We start from the raw sequence: 16,646 nt of genomic DNA, 5'->3' as shown, positions 1-16,646 counted from the left end.
ACGGAAACAAAGGTGTAAGCGCTCAGCGTAGAGCGCAGGATAAATGTGCGCCGAGCCTTACTGCTATCTCTGGGAGGCAGAATGAACAAATCAATAATAGGTGAAGAATTTGTTTTATTTATTTTTTGCGCCATTTTTCGTGCGGTATAAGTGATTAGACTACTTTATTCTTTGGGTCGGTGCAATTACAGTGATACCAGATATATATCGGGTTTTTATGTTTGGCTGCTGTCACACACTAAAAGATGCTTTTTATTGCAAAAACAAGTTTTTGCATTGCCATATTTAGACAGCTATATTTCAGCTGACAGTCATGTGAGAGCTTGTTTTTTGTGAGTTGACGTTTTTATTGGTAACATTTTCGGGCACATGAGATTTTTTGATCGGTTTCTATTCCGATTTTTGTGAGCTCTGCCTCACAAAAAAACAGCAATTCAGGAATTGTTTTTTGGGATTTTTTTTATGCCGTTCCGCGATACCAAATTATATTTGTTTTTTATGTTGTTTTTGCTTTTACACAATAAAAACTATTTTATAGAAAAAAAAATATATTTTTACATTGCTTTATTCTGAGAGCTATAACTTTTTTATTCTTCTGCTGAAGGCGTTGTATGATGGCTTGTTTTTTGCGGGACAAGATGACGTTTTCAGCGGTACCATTTTTATTTGCATTCGTCTTTTTTGGTCGTTTTATTGCACTTTTTGTTCGGCGATATCATGATAAAGCATTGTTTTTTGCCTCGTTTTTTTTTGTTTTTTGTTTTTTTTTACGGTGTTTACTGAAAGGGTTAAGTAGTCGGACAGTTTTATAGATTGGGTCGTTCCGGACACGGCAATACCAAATATGTGTATTTTTTTACATAAATATACTTATTGGATTAATATGTTTTTCTTTTTTTGCTCTTTATTTGGGGATGTTTTTAATAATGTTTAATAACTTTATTTTTTACTTTTTCACATTGTCCCACTATGGGACATCATCTTTACACTGACACAGATCGCTGATCTAATACTCTGCAATGGTGATCAACTGCAGAGCATCAGAGCAGCGACTGACAAGCAGGGAGGAGGTGTGCCAGCAGGAGCTCACAAGTCACCTTACTGAAAGACCCTTAAGGTCCCAGCGGCCATGGGTCACCATGGAGACCATCAACTATTTCATTGTTGTGCTAATGGGAGCAGATAGGGAGCTCAGTTCCTCTGCAACGCCCCACTATTCAGAGCGACATCAAAGTGGTTAAACGCCCGTGATCGGTGCTAGCACTAATCGTGGGCGTTGCTGCGGGGTGTCAGCTCTCATATAAAGCTGACACCCGTACTCGATCGCAGCGGCGTTCAGCGTGAGCCCGTGTGATCATGGCACTGTATATATATATGGTGGTTTGTGGGAACGCAGCTCCCACCGCGCTGTATATATACAGCGCATGTTGGGAACGGGTTTTAATTTTTGCCGATTGAAAAAAACGGACACGTGACTTGCACTATAGATTATGATGGGTATGTTTTGCATCTGTGAAGAAAACGGATACAACTAATACGTACAACACTGACGTCTGAATGAGACCACAGGACGTTAAAAGCTGACAGCACAAATGATTGCAGGGTTTTCCATTCAAAAGTAATTAAAGAAAACGCAGCAGCACTGGCTGTTTTAAAGTCTCTAAGGACTAGATCTAACAAGTCAACAACAGTCGACACAGGCAGCACATCCAGTGAAATTAACCTTTTATTAACCCAATTTTTGGGACATGGGGCTGTATGAGGACTTATTTTTGCGCCCTGAGTTGACATTTTTATTGATACCATTTTGGGCTAGATACGATGTTTTGATTCCCTCTTACTGCATTTTATTACAATGTTGTGGCAGCCGACAAAACGTAATTCTGGCGGTTTGATTTTTTTTCTTGTTATGCCATTTACCGATCGGGTTAATTAATTAATTAATTTTATATTTTGATAGATCAGACATTCTGAACACAGAGATACCTAATATGTTATTAGGGGACTTGAAGCTATGATCATCCTATCGCTTGTACTATACATAGCAGTGCATCAGCAGAAATCACGATCTGTGAACGTGGCCACGGGCTGGCTTTCACAGGAGGATCGTATGAACAGGCACAAAGGTCATCAACGGACCCACAGCTGTCATCACAACCCATCAGCGCCTCGCGCTTATGTAACGGGTTTGCAGGTGGGCGGGAGAAATGACGCGCTCCCGGCTGGCGCTTGTTCCCTTTAACCCCTTTATGACATATATGTACGTCATATGTATGTACGTCATATGTCTAGAAGAGGTTAAAGGGAACCTGTCACATTTCAAAACGCCAGTAACCTGCAGATATAGGGTTAATCTGAAGGTTAATAGCAATCGAAAGCGGCTGCACTGAAAGCTTAGCTGCAGTGAGCAAATTAACTTTACTCCTCCTGGCAGCCTCTGGCTTTTAGTCATAGCAGCATGGTATCAGTCACCATTCAGTACACAGTGAGAAGTGTTCTGTGACTACGGATGCACTGCTGAGTGGGTGCGTTGTCACAGCCACAGCTCACTTTATACCCAGCGGTGACTGAAGCCATGCCGGTTGTGCCTCTGTGACTGAAAGTCCAAGGCTGCCAGGGTTAATACATTTCATTTTCTCTAGGGTAATAAGAGTACCCTACTCTACAGGGTAATAGAGTTTTGAGACGCGACAAGTTCCCTTTAACTGTTTAAAAAGCACAACAACTGCACTTTATAAAAAATGTACTACAAGGTGTTCTACTATAAATTGCTCAGTTGAGCAGAACCCTCTTGGGTATGTGCACACAATGTCCTAAAGACAATGGCGGAGCTACTGAGATTTGAGTCACTTCAGGAAAAAGTGTTTTGTTTTTTTTCCTGAAGTGGCTTTGCTGGCAGTTTTGCCAATGTTTTTTGTCACTTTTTCAAGCGAAATTCGCCTGAAAAAGTAATCATGTGCACATACCCTTAAAAAGATTCCGGTGTCATTTTAAAATGAGTGACCTGCATTCAGAGATATATACCAATAAAGGGATCTGAAGAGTCTTCTCCAATAAGCGATCAACTCTATCATGGATGCTGCATAGTCTCTTTTCTTCAAAGGATTTTCCTTTTCTTTGATCCACATTGAAATCAAAATCTTTCTCCTCTGAAAGGGCTCTTTTCCCAGGATTCACGCTCGTTTTCTGTTTCTCCTCCTGCACAGCTTGCTCTGTTTGAAGAGGGTCCTATAAAAATCATTAGAAAGTAGATGGGTTACTCAAATCATCTAGTTTAATAAAAAGTGGAATAAGATAAGTAGTACAGTACTCCCACAAAAAAATGTTAAATTAGTTAGGTTTCCTAATGATATGCATATGACATGCTGCTGTGACCATTAAGCTTTCATCCCAAGTTTAGGATTTGATTTGGATTTCCGATGCGGATTCTGCACCAATTTCCAGTAGAGTATCAGTGATGGGGCTTTCAAAACTCAATCCATATATAATAACAATAATAACAATAATATGAACAAAAAGTTCTGTGAATTTTTAAATCTTCAGTATGCGCATTCTATTGTGAATTTTCACAGGGATTTTACTCCATTCATGGCCAAATCCAAGACAAAATCAACAGGTAAATTTTTCAACATGTGAACTAAGACTCAGCTGTCATTCTTTATTGCTGAGGAACCATGTAGAAAGTGTTTTCATTGCACATTATTGAAACCAATGGGCTGTGAAGGATTCTCATTGGAAACAAGCCTTTCCCTTCTATATAGGACTTATACATCAAGATCAAAAGATATCAGAAACTTTGAATATTGCACTGCTCTGAATGATTAAACGGTTGAGATTCACCCTCCTTTAGTACCTTTTGGAACCTTATTCGCTAGTTCATATATCTCTTCTCACCCTTCAACGCCCAACACCTTTACTCTTCCTCTTACCCCTCTGTCTATTTGTAGGTCTTATACGTATTCACCTTTGTTTTTTATTTTGTTATATATATATATAAGAATTTGAATATCACCATGATATGTTACATCTATACCACAAAGCTGATTCACTCTATTTTCATTGAAATCTACTAATTTTAATTCCTATTTTCAAGTCTTGTTCTAGTTGAACATAAATATATCTTTCAATAAAAATTACAATTGTTAAAAAAAAAAACAATGGGATGTCTCCATAAAATAAGCAGTCTTCCAGAGCAAAAAAAACTTAAAAAGGAGTAGGTCCCTTTCTGTCCAAATTTTCTAAAATGACCTAACAAGCTTTGTGCCATCATTAATTTCAGATAGCTTATCCCTGCACTGTATGTTAGGACCCCTAATGCCCACGAACCAGCCTTGTAAATACTGGATGGACCAGCCACTGCATTCATGGCAATGGAGATGGAGCCTTTCACATGGGGGAAAATTAGGTGATGGCTTCCCTGGCTTTGTCCTGTTCTGCCTCTTTGCACGGCTGATGCATGGGCAGCAAGGAGTCTTACAGAGGACCGTTCACCAGTTTGAGCATGTTTAACTGGCCATATCATGGAATAGTGGCTGCAGAGCTGAGTAAACCATAGTTTTCATTTTGTTAACCCCTTTACGACCTTGGGATTTTCCATTTTTGCATTTTCGTTTTTTGCTCCCCTTGTTCCCAGAGCCATAGCGTTTTTATGGCCATGTGAGGGCTTATTTTTTGCGGGACGAGGTGTACTTTTAAACGCCATTACTAGTTTTACCATATCCTGTACGGGAAAACGGGAAAAAAAACTCCAAGTGCAGTGAAATTGCAAAAAAAATGCAAATCCACAGTTGTTTTTTTTTCTTTCCATGCTCACTGAATGCTAAAACTGACCTGCCATTCTTATTCTCCAGGTCATTACGAGTTCGTAGACACCAAACATGTACAAGTTCTTTTTTTATTTAAGTGGTGAAAAAAAAATCCAAAGTTTGCAAAAAAAAAAAAAATGGCGCCATTTGCCAAGACCAGTAGTGCCTCCATTTTTCGTGATCTGGGGCCGGTGAGGGCTAATTTTTTGCACGCCGAGCTGACGTTTTTATTGATACAATTTTGGGGTACATACGATGTTTTGATCGCCCGTTATTGCATTTTATTGAAATGTTGAGGCGACCAAAAAACATAATTCTGGCGTTTGGAATTTTTTTCTTGTTACACCGTTTACCAATCGGATTAATTCTTTTTTTATATTGATAGATCAGGCGATTCTGAACGCGGCAATACCAAATATGTGTATGTGGGGTTTATTTTTTATTATTTTATTTTGAATGGGGCAAAAGGGGGGTGATTTAAACTTTGATATTTTTTTTTAATTTTTTTTTTTATATTTTTAAAAACAATTTTTTACACTTTTTGCTTGCTTCTATAGTCTCCATAGGAGAATAGAAGCAGCAACTTTCTGATCACCTCTGCTACATAGCAGAGCAGATCACCTCTATGTAGCAGAAATGCTCCGTGCTATGAGCGCCGACCACTCATAGTGATCTTTACATGACAACCACCGGGGTCTGCTGCAGACCCAGGGTTGTCATGCCCACCCATCAGTGACCCGCGATCACATGACTGGGCCACCGATGGGCGGGGTGAGTGACGCGCTTCTGGCGCGGCCTGTTAAATGCCGCTGTTAGAGATTGACAGCGGCATTTAACATGTTAACAGCTGCGGGTGGATCGCGATTCCACCCGCGGCTGTTGCGGGCACATGCCAGCTGTAAGAATCAGCTGACATGTGCCCAGTTCAGTGCGGGCTCAGCGCCGGAGCCCTCACTGAACCGGGGGTGATGGCCTGGGGCGTACTAATACGCCCTAGGCCATTAAGGGGTTAAATTCCTCCTCTCCGTTGTGGAGATATTAGATTGTAAACTTTAGGTTATAATTTATGTTAAAGGGAATCTGTCAACATGTTTTTGCTACCTCATCCGAGAGCAGCATGTTGTAGGCCAGGGGTGGGCAATTCATTTTCCCAAGGGGCCACATGAGAGCCTGTGACTGTTGTGGAGGGCCAAACCAATAGGCTGAAATTAATTCTGCTCAATATTGGTATATTAATTATAATTATTTTATATTAATATTTTAACACTTAAAGGTGTATTCCATTCCCAGAGATCCTATTCCAATATGTAGTAGGTGTAATAATAATATTATTATTATTATTATTATTATTATTAAATACCTCCAATTAGAAATGTAGTACAGGGTGGGCCATTTATATGGATACACCTAAATTAAATGGGAATGGTTGGTGATATCAACTTCCTGTTTGTGGCACATTAGTATATGGGAGGAGGAAAAGTTTTCCAGATGGGTGGTGACCATGGCCATTTTGAAGTCGGCCATTTTGGATCCAACTTTGGATCAAACTTATTGAGAATTTCATAAGAAAAACAATGGTGTGCTTGGTTTTAATGTAACTTTATTCTTTCATGAGTTTTACAAGTTTATGACCACTTATAAAATGTGTTCAAAGTGCTGCCCATTGTGTTGGATTGTCAATGCAGCCCTCTTCTCCCACTCTTGACACACTGATAGCAACACCGCAGAAGAAATGCTAGCACAGGCTTCCAGTATCCGTTGTTTCAGATGCTTCAGAAAAGTCAAAGATGCTATAGGAATTTTACAGGATGAAAAGGGTGAAGTGGTAAAAAATTATGTTGAGAAGGCCAAACTTTTAAATTCCAATTTTGCATCTATGTTTTCTAAGAAAGCAAATGTAACATCAACTGATCTTCACTATACTATTGAAGGAATAGAAGAATCCACACTATCTATAAACAGAGAGATGGTGAGGGAACACTTGGCTAATTTAACCCCTTTACAACCTTGGACGTATGAGTATGTCCAAGGTTGCATCCCCCTCTGTGGCGCGGGGTCCGGTGATGAGCCTGCACCTTTCTGGGGACATGACAGCTGATCTGATCAGCTGTTATGGTCTGAACAAATTATTAAAACAGCATGTATGCAAGTACTGGGATAAGAATACAGTAATTAACCAGAGCCAGCATGGGTTTGTAGCAAACAAGTCATGCTAGACTAATCTAATTTCTTTCTATGATGGAATCACTGACTGGGTGGATCAGTGAATTGTGGAAGATATAGTATATCTCGAATTCAGCAAAGCATTTGATCAAGTATTTCATACTATCCTTGAGTTGAGGTCTACCTATGATGTCAATTACAGGCCTCTCTCATCTTTTTAAGTGGGAGAACTTGCACAATTGGTGACTAAATACTTTTCTTCCCTCACTGTATAAACATACATACACACATGTACGCATTTGTATGCAAAGTAATCTTATATATTACAGAAATAAATTAAAGTAATATAATATAATATATTATATAGTTAGCCTATTTATTAATCGAAGATGTATTATATATTTTCACAGCTTCTCTTTCCCATGCTCCGGAAGCAAGTTTACACCTGGCCCACAGCAATTTCAGTACTGCTTGCGTCGTGATCTAATCCTACAGAAATGCCATGAAAAGACAGCGTTGTTGATTAAATCCGGTCAATGGCCGCCGTAAAAAAACATATTGAGGTCATTAAGGGGTTATGAACTTTCAGGACTACTGGATTTTAAGATTAAAAAGGGATTTCATGCTTTCAGCTTTGAGAAACTCCGTCTCTACATACCTGGCATTCTGAGGGCTCTGTAACTATGTTAGAAGCAGGTAGTGTTTCATTTATCTGATTAGAAGGTGAGCTTAGGATTTCTACCCCATCTGCTTCAACTTCTTCTTCTTTGTTAATACTGTCTAGCTTCGTAGTCTCCTGTGCGGGCTTCTCACAATCTTTTGAAGGCTTGTCATCTTGTTCGGGACTTTCTGCTTTATTGGACTTTTCCTCCCTTGTATCCTGTAATACATAGAATATTCCTCATGTAATAATGAAACTTTTTGCACTGTAATGCAAGAAGAGCAAGTTAGGCAGATGTCTTACCTCAGTTATGCCTGGCGTTAAGGTTACAATAATGCGACCGGGATTATGGTTTACTATAACAAAAAACAGATAAAATTTTTCCAAGCTTTTTAATTTGTTTTTATTAAACAGTGATAAATACATCTTATGTTAAATAATTTTGATTTTCTTAATGATCTGCCACTGTCTTCTGATGCCAAGACAAAACTTCTTAAAGAGTGTTCCCATAAAATTTTTCAGCAAGTTAAAAATAAAATTAACATTACTCATCCTCTCCAGCGATGATTCTCCACCACTGCTCCCACTGTTTGTTGACAGACAGCAGCACTTACATCACAACTACAAAGCATGTGACCGCTGCAGTCAATCACTGAGATGAGCAATGACACCTTGATTGTCGGCATGAGGCCGCTGAACCCAGTGAGGGTGAGGAGCAGCAGCATCGCTTGAGCAGGGGTGGGAGAGTTGGGCAGATTTTATTATTTTTGACTAGAGCAAGCCAAGGGGGACGCAGAAAGTATTCACAGAAATATCCTTTAATCGGCGTGGTGCCAGTCTCAATATGCAAACACTGCACTAGGTTTTGGTTGCTGCTGGCGCCTTGAGTCCATTGTCAGAAAACCGCAATGCAAATGTTTTTTGTTTTGGCTCCTCATTATTCAATTCATTTTACTGTTCAACGTATTGGAAACAGGGAAAAAAAAATTCCAAGTGCAGTAAAATGGTGTAAAAAAAAAAAGCAATTCTGCAATGATTTTTTAGGTTTTAATTTTTATAGCTTTCATTGTGCAGGAAAATGCCAATGGCAATATGATTTGCCAGGTCAGTATAATTACAGTGTTACCAAACTTGTATAAAAGTTTTTTTCTTTTATTTAAAAAAAAAAAAAAAATCCGTCACCAATTTTTTGCTACCCTATTAGAGAGCAGCATGATGAGGACTAGAGGCCCTGATTCCAGTGATGTGTCACTTATAGGGCTGTTGTATTTTTTTATACGATCACTTTATTGGTTTCAGATCTATCTATCCTCTGCATGCTGAGAGCTGAATAACCCGAACCACACCACCTTTAGTGATAATCGTCCACTGATTAAAAAGTGACATTAATGAAAACCACAGCAAGCAGCCTAGTAAGTGATACATCACTGGATTCAGGGTCTCTCTCTACATTATGGTCTCAGAGTAGGAGGGAAAAAAAACTGGTGACCTTTAAGAGGGAAAATAAATAAATAAATTGGAAATTCATGAAAATTTTTTTTTTTTTTTTTTGCTGGTCTCGCTATGATTCAAAACCAGTAACCAGGGCTGTGAAGTCCGTAAGCCAAACCTCTGACTCCGACTCCTCAATTTCCATGACACCGACTCTGACTCCATGACTCCCTCATACATGGCTCATGTTTAAGTGATAAATTTACTGTAGCACAGATTCATCTCAGCTAAAAGTCTAGACCCTTAGATCAGGAATAGGACAGACATTTATAGGACATTTCATAACTTTCCCAAATTCTTATGAAAAAATATTCCCCACAAACTGCAATGAACTACTGTACCCAATTTATTATATATTTTAGGAGTCGGAGTTGGTCCATTTTATATCGACTCTGGCTCCACCAAAATGGGCTCCTACTCAGACTCCATGACTCTGACTCCACAGTCCTGCCAGTAACGATGGAGCCAAGTGAGGGCTTTTTTTTATAGCCCCGAGATGGGTGCCATTGCAGAGCAGCAGATCCATCTCCAGGCAGTGAGTATTACTCAGTATATTTAGAATCATGACAGAACGTCACTATGTATAGGACACTTATTCCACTAAGCAATTAGTGCTTCACTCACAGCTGGATGTCAGTCAATTGAAGTGCCTAGGACTCTTTTTGCATTTTCATCTGCTTATATTTCCACAGCAGAAAGAATGATGTGAGTACATCTTTGTACACCAGCACCACGCCATATATACTGTATACTGCTTTGTATACATATTGATATATTTTTGCATCTTATCTACGTAGACACGCCAGATAAGTGGGATATTATACTTGACTCTATTATCTTCCTATATTTTTGTCCCTTTTTGTGTGTCTGTGTTTATTCCCCTGATTACTCACCACATTGTCATTAACTATAGTTGTCTTGAACAAATAAAATTTGTCTCATTCACATTGGACCGTTTTTCAAAGTTTTTTCTTTTGTCTTTGGGTTAACTTTCAGCATGGCATAAGAGCTGAAGGACATGCTGGGAGTTATAGTTCTCAGGGCAAACACATGACAAATGAAAGGAACTATAACTCCCAGCGGCATGCTTTTTTTCCCCCCTATTTTCCACCTCTGAAACTTGTGTGCGTCTAATGGTCCGGTGCGTCTTATAGTCCGAAAAATACGGTAAGTTAGTATTTTATTGTTCTAATTTTTTTTTTTTTCTGTTTGAAGTAAAAAAAAAAGTTTACACCAAACACACACACACACACAAATAAAATTTGATACACACACACAAACACCGTATACCTTAAAAAAAGGTTGTCCCGCTTGTCCCAAACACGGTATTCAGCGGAGGAGGCATACGCTTTCCTTGCCTCAGACACTGACTGTGAGGGAGAGGATGCCACTTACCTTTATTTTTCACCCTTTTCCTCAAGTGATGCCGAACCACCAGGCAGACGTCCAAGGACAGAAAATGAACCAGCCCCCACCGTTACTGACACTGTAGGGACCTCACCCCTCGAAGATTATGAGCCACTAACTTCTGATTTTGTGGCGCAATCAGGAATCCAATTTGACACCACCAGCCTCACAGAAATTGACTTTTTTCAAAGTCTTTTTCTCTGAGGATTTTGTAAACCTCATGGTGGCTCAGACAAATTTGTACATCCAGCAATTTTTGGCACAAAACTGCCCTTCAACATTTTTTAACTGCACCCCTGTAGACACAGTAGAAATTATGACGTTTTGGGGCCTAGTCCTTCACATGGGGTTAGTGAAGAAGCCAGAGCTTGGGCAATATTGAAGTGTTGACGTTTTGTATAACACTCTAGTGTTCTGCATGGCCATGACCCGTGAATGATTTGAGGCAATCCAGAAATTTTTGCATTAGAATGATAATGCACAATGTCTTTCCCGAGATGACCCCAACTTTGACTGACTTTTCAAAGATTGTCCGGTCATTGACCACTTCAGCAACAAATTTGCTGAGGTGTAAGTGCCCCAAAGGGACATTTGCATTAATGAGTCCCTAATCCATTTCAAGGGGAGGCTCAAATTCAAGCAATACCTGCCCAGTAAGAGGGCCAGGTATGGAATTAAGCTCTACAAACTGTGTGAAAGTACCTCAAAAGTACACCCACAGGTTTAGAGCTTATGAAGGGAAGGACACCTGGATTCAACCCCCTGAATGCCCCCCTGTCCTGGGAGTGAGTGGGGAAATAGTGTGGGATTTGGTGCACCCACTGCTGTATCAAGGTTATCATCTCTATGTAGATAACTTTTATACTAGCATCCCACTCTTCAAGTCCCTCTCTTCACGAACTACCGCAGCCTGCGGTACTATCCACAAAAATCAGTGAGGCCTCCCTAAACACTAATTGGGCAGCTGCTCAGAAAGGGTGAGAGCAGAGCCCAAAGTAGAGACAACGTGCTGGTGGTCAAGTACACGAGGAATGTCCTTATCTTGACCACCATAAATGGTGATGGCAGCATCCCCAGCACTGTACAATGTACCTCTACACAGGTCCACAAACCACATTGTGCACAGGGGTACAACAAGAACATGGGGGAAAGTTGATCTCTCTGATCAAGTCCTCCAACGATACAGTTTCATGAGAAAAACGAAGGTGTGGTACAAGAAGCTGGCCGTGCACATTGTACAGATGTTAATGTACAAAGCTTTCGTGCTATCACAATGTGCAGGCCAGACCGGTAGGTACCTTCAGTTCCAGGAGGTAGTAATTAAGGCCCTAATCTTTGGAAGTCAGGAAGGAGCGGGCCTCAGTACTTCCGGAACTGAAGGTGCTTCTATCGTACCAGGCCAACATTTCCCGGGTGAGGTCACTCAAAGCACAAAGAAAGGATACGCAAGGACTCCACTTATCAATGCGACACCTGCCCCGACAAACCTGGCCTATGTATAAAAGAATGTTTCAGACTTTACCAAACATCCATGAACTACTAAATTCATTTTGTGACTTCCATAATTCAAATATGCCAACCTGATGCACTCTACACAATTTACATATGCCACCAAATTATAAAATTCACATACCAGGACACACTAGATAAATTCCAATATAAGGTCACTTGTGGGGGTATTTCCATTTTTTTGGCACATCAGGGGCTCTCCAAACGTAACATGACACCCGCAGACCATTTCATCAAAGTCTGAATTCCAAAATGTCACTCTTTATTTTTCGAGCCCTGCCGTGCGCCCAAACAGTAGTTTTCCTCCACATATGGGGTATCAGTGTACTCAGGAGACATTGCACAACAATTTTTGAGGTCCATTTTCTCCTGTTACTCTTGTGAAAAAAAAAATGTTGGGCTAAAAGATCACTTTCATGGAAAAAATGTGATTTTTTATTTTCATGGCTCTACGTTATAAACTTCTGTGAAGCACCTGGGGGTTCAAGGTGTTCACCACACATCTAGATAAGTTCCTTGAGGGGTCTAGTTTCCAAAATTGGGTCACTTGTGGGGGGGTTTCCACCGTTTAGACACATCAGGGGCTCTCCAAACGCAACAGGGCATCCGCTCTCAATTCCAGTCAATTTTGCGTTTATTTTCACGGCTCTATGTTAAAACTTCTGTGAAGCACCTGGGGGTTCACTACACATCTACATAAGTTCCTTGTCAGGTCTGAAATTAAAAAAAATTGGATCTAAACTAAAATTTTTGTGAAAAAAAGTTAATTTTTTCCTTCCACATTCTAAAAATGCACCTGAAGGCTGGGTGCTCACGTAGCGTTTTTCAAGCGTTTATACTGCGGAATTTCCGCAGCATAAACGCTTGTGAAACGCTAGGTAATCCGCACCCCATGGTCCCCAAGGGGATTCCGCATGTTCTATGCACATGCTGTGGATTTTTCCGCAGCGTTTATGCTGCGTACAAAAATCCGCAGCATGTCATTTCATTTTGCGGAAGAACAGCGGAACTCCCGCCATTGACTTGCATTGAGACGCATAGAAACCGTGACTGTACATTTGTACAAGCGGCTTCTATGCGTCTCTATGTGCGGATGGTACCCTCTCATCCAGACCTGGGTACCATTGTACCTGTAAAAAAAGAATAAAATAACAAATAAAGTTTATACTCACCTTTCCGAAGGCTTCTCTCTGAATGCCGGCATCGCTTGAGGACCTGCGGTGACGTCACAGTCATGTGACCGCAGGCCCTTCACCGCTCTGTCTCGCGATATGCCGGCAGCCAGGAACCAGCCAGGAAGCAGCGCTGCAGCCACGCCGGGGCCTCGGGGGTGAGTATAGCTTTATTTGTTTTAATTTTTACGGTTCACACTGTATAAATCCATGTGGTTTGCATGGATTTATACAGTGTGACCTACTTGTCAAGCACTTTCCAAGTGATGCTATCGCCTGGAAAGCGCTTGTCAATCTGCATGCGGAAACGCATGTGAATCCGCATGTGGATCCACATGTATTCTGCAGGAAAAACGCATGCACAATCTGCATGCGTTTTTTCTGCCAGGGAGATGCAGAAATTTTCTGCTTCATTTCTGCATCGTGGGCACATAGCCGAAAGGTTAATAAACTTCTTGAGCACCTTGAGGGGTGCAGTTTTTAGAATGATGTCAATTTGGGTATTCTCTGCCATATAGGACCTTCAAAGTCACTTCAAATATGATGTGGTCCCTATAAAAAAATGTTTTTGTAAATTTTGTTGGAAAAATTAGAAATTGCTGGTCAACTTTTAACCCTTATAAGTTCCGAAAAAAAAAAAAATTTGGATCCAAAATTGTGCTGATGTAAAGTCGACTTGTGGGAAATGTTATTTATTAACTAATGTATTTTTAGGACTGTAAGTCGCACTTTTTTCCCTCCAAAATTTTGGAGGAAAGCGGAGGGTGCATCTTATAGTCCGGATAATACATTGTGGATGGTGGGGTGGGAGGGGGGAGCGTCGGCGGAGGAGCGGGGCACAGGCAGTAGCCGGCTGCTGCGGCTTTGCCCATGGGGGTGGAGAGGACTGAATATTCATTTTCTTTAATAGCGCACACTGTCAGTTGCAGCTGCCGGCTCCTGCAGCAGTTCAGCGATCCTGTATGCCCACTATTAGAGAGTATTAATATTCACTCCTCCCACACATGGGTGTGGAGAGGAATGAATATTCATTCTCTTTAGTTGCGGGCACACAGGATTGCTGAGCAGAAGCCGGTGGCTGTGGCTGACAGTATGAACTATCAAAGAAAATGAATATTCACTCCTTTCCACGCCCATAATCCCGGCGTGGAGAGGAGTGAATATCCCCGCAGCTCACCTCAGCATCTGATCGGCTACTGGCGGAACAAGATGCAACGCTGGAGCAGAGGGAAGGAAGGTGAGTAGAGTTGCTTATTTTTTTCATGTGTGCAGTGATGGGGCGTCGTGCATACCAGGATAGGGAGTACATGCATACCAGGATAGGGATGGGGGGCCTTCCATACCAGGATAGGGGGGCCATGCATACCAGGATGGGGACCATTCTTAACCAGGATGGGGATGGGGGGCCATGCATACACCAGGATGGGGATGAGGGGTGTCATGCATACCAGGATTGGGGATGAGGAGGCCATGCATACCAGGATAAGGATGGGGAGCCATTCTTATGAGGATGGGGAGCCAAGCTTACCAGGACGGGGAGCCATTCTTACCAGGATGGGGGACAATGCATACCAGGATGGGGATGAGAGGTGTCATGCATACCAGGATAGGGATGGGGGGGGGGGGGGGGGGGCATGCATACCATGATGGGTATGGGGGCCATGTATACCAGGATGGGAATGAGGGGCCATGCATACCAGGATGGGGAGGGCCATGCCTATCAGGATGGGGATAGGGGGTGCCATGCATACCAGGATGGGGATGGGGGGTGCCATGCATACCAGGATGGGGATGGGGGGTGCCATGCATACCAGGATGGGGATAGGGGTGCCATGCATACCAGGATGGGGATAATGGATGCATACCAGGATTAAGATGGGGGCCATATATACCAGGATGGGGACATATATATACCAGGATAGGGGATATTAGTACAGAATTGGGGGACATTACCCCTATAACAATGTCAGCAGCAGACCCCCCCCCCCCATAACAGTGCTTCATGACCACATTTTTTGCTTACATTTCTTTTCCTATTTTCCTCCTCTAAAACCTAGGTGCGTCTTATGGTCTGGTGTGTCTCATACTCCGAAAAATAAGGTATTTTATGTGACATATCTCTCAGATTTAAGGGGATAAAAATTAAAAGTTTGAAAATTGATACATTTTCACCAAATTTCCGATTCTTTCACAAATAAACGCAAGTCATATCGAAGAAATTTTACCACTATCATGAAGTACAATATGTCACGAAAAAACAGTCTCAGAATCAATGGGATCCGTTGAAGCGTTCCAGAGATATTACCAAATAAAATGACAGTGGTCAGAATTGTAAAATTTGGCCTGGTCATGTAGGTGAAAACAGGCTTGGGGGCTCAAGGGGTTAAACAATGTTTTACTTCAAAGAAAAAATCAGCTGCAATCCCCTGCTGTAATGTCTGTATACTCTTGCTTTCTCCCCTGCCCAGGAGCTGTGGTATGATCAGACCATGTTCCTGTACGGTCAGACACATCCATTACACAGTACACAGCAGGGACACATTTATAACATTATCTCAGCACAGGAACATTTTATTTAAACACATCCAATTGTGGAAGTTATCATTCCAACATCTATTGATTAAAATTAACTTTTTGCTTGAGGGAAAAACCACTTTAAAAAAAAGCATAAGGACGACAACAATGGGAGGAAATATAGAGGTGCTGTGATGGCGGACATCTGAAAACTGAATCATCATTAGGTCTAAATTTTACCTTTACACTACGTCATCATGACAGCACCACCAGAAGAATTCCAAACAAATGGAAATATAAAAGGGACAATGGCATGTAACACTTTTCTGACAAAAGCGAGATCCTAACTAACACACATCTAACTTATAGATCGTCATTCATAATAGCTTTTAAGCCAGAATTTTGGCGTAAAACTTTGAAAAGTCACAAAATCTTGGGACTTTTGCCATTCTCCTGTCATTTTCACTCAGCTCCAACAAAGTGGGTGAAGTTGGGGAGGGACAAGGTTGTGGCAACCATCTCTCGTCAAATTCATGGCAGTGTTCATTATGCCACAAATCTCACTCAAGCTCTCAAATAAAGTAAGATTTATGGTCAGGCGCACTCCACTTTTCAGACGTGCCAGATTCATCAAGAATCACTTAATGAATCACGAGCGTCTGACTCCAGCACACCTCCTCATCAAGACCAGCATGAAAAATGTTGGTATTAGTTGAATCGGGGCCAGAATGTTTACAAAAGGTGTGATGACTCGATAACTATGCTGCTCTGCAAATCTCTTCGAATGATGCTCAAGAGCTTTCAGATCAGGAGACAGCCACTGCTCTCATAAAGTTCACCTTCAGCCACTCAGGAGAAGGTTCTCCAAAAACTGTATGATTCACAAATGGCATACTCTAACCATCTAGCAATTTGATGCTTTTC

The 16,646-nt window shown here is 41.2% G+C and overlaps 1 protein-coding gene across 1 annotated transcript in view; it reads right to left on the bottom strand.

Moving 5' to 3' along the window:
• LOC141222972 (uncharacterized) overlaps window positions 1–16,646 on the bottom strand; it is a 143,484-nt gene that overhangs the window by 10,264 nt on the left and 116,574 nt on the right. The window contains exons 5-7 of the mRNA XM_073666743.1: window positions 7,933–7,985; window positions 7,627–7,848; window positions 3,025–3,228 (exon numbers count right to left, since the gene is read on the bottom strand). Coding sequence (XP_073522844.1) covers window positions 3,025–3,228; window positions 7,627–7,848; window positions 7,933–7,985 — 479 coding nt within the window. The remainder of the gene's footprint in view (window positions 1–3,024; window positions 3,229–7,626; window positions 7,849–7,932; window positions 7,986–16,646) is intronic.

Source organism: Phyllobates terribilis, unplaced genomic scaffold (genome assembly GCF_046119375.1).
Source record: "Phyllobates terribilis strain yellow unplaced genomic scaffold, ASM4611937v1 Scaffold_2__4_contigs__length_985480577, whole genome shotgun sequence".
Lineage (NCBI taxonomy): Eukaryota > Metazoa > Chordata > Amphibia > Anura > Dendrobatidae > Phyllobates > Phyllobates terribilis.
The sequence above is the reverse complement of the archived record's forward strand: the minus strand, read 5'-3'. Positions and strand labels throughout refer to the sequence as shown.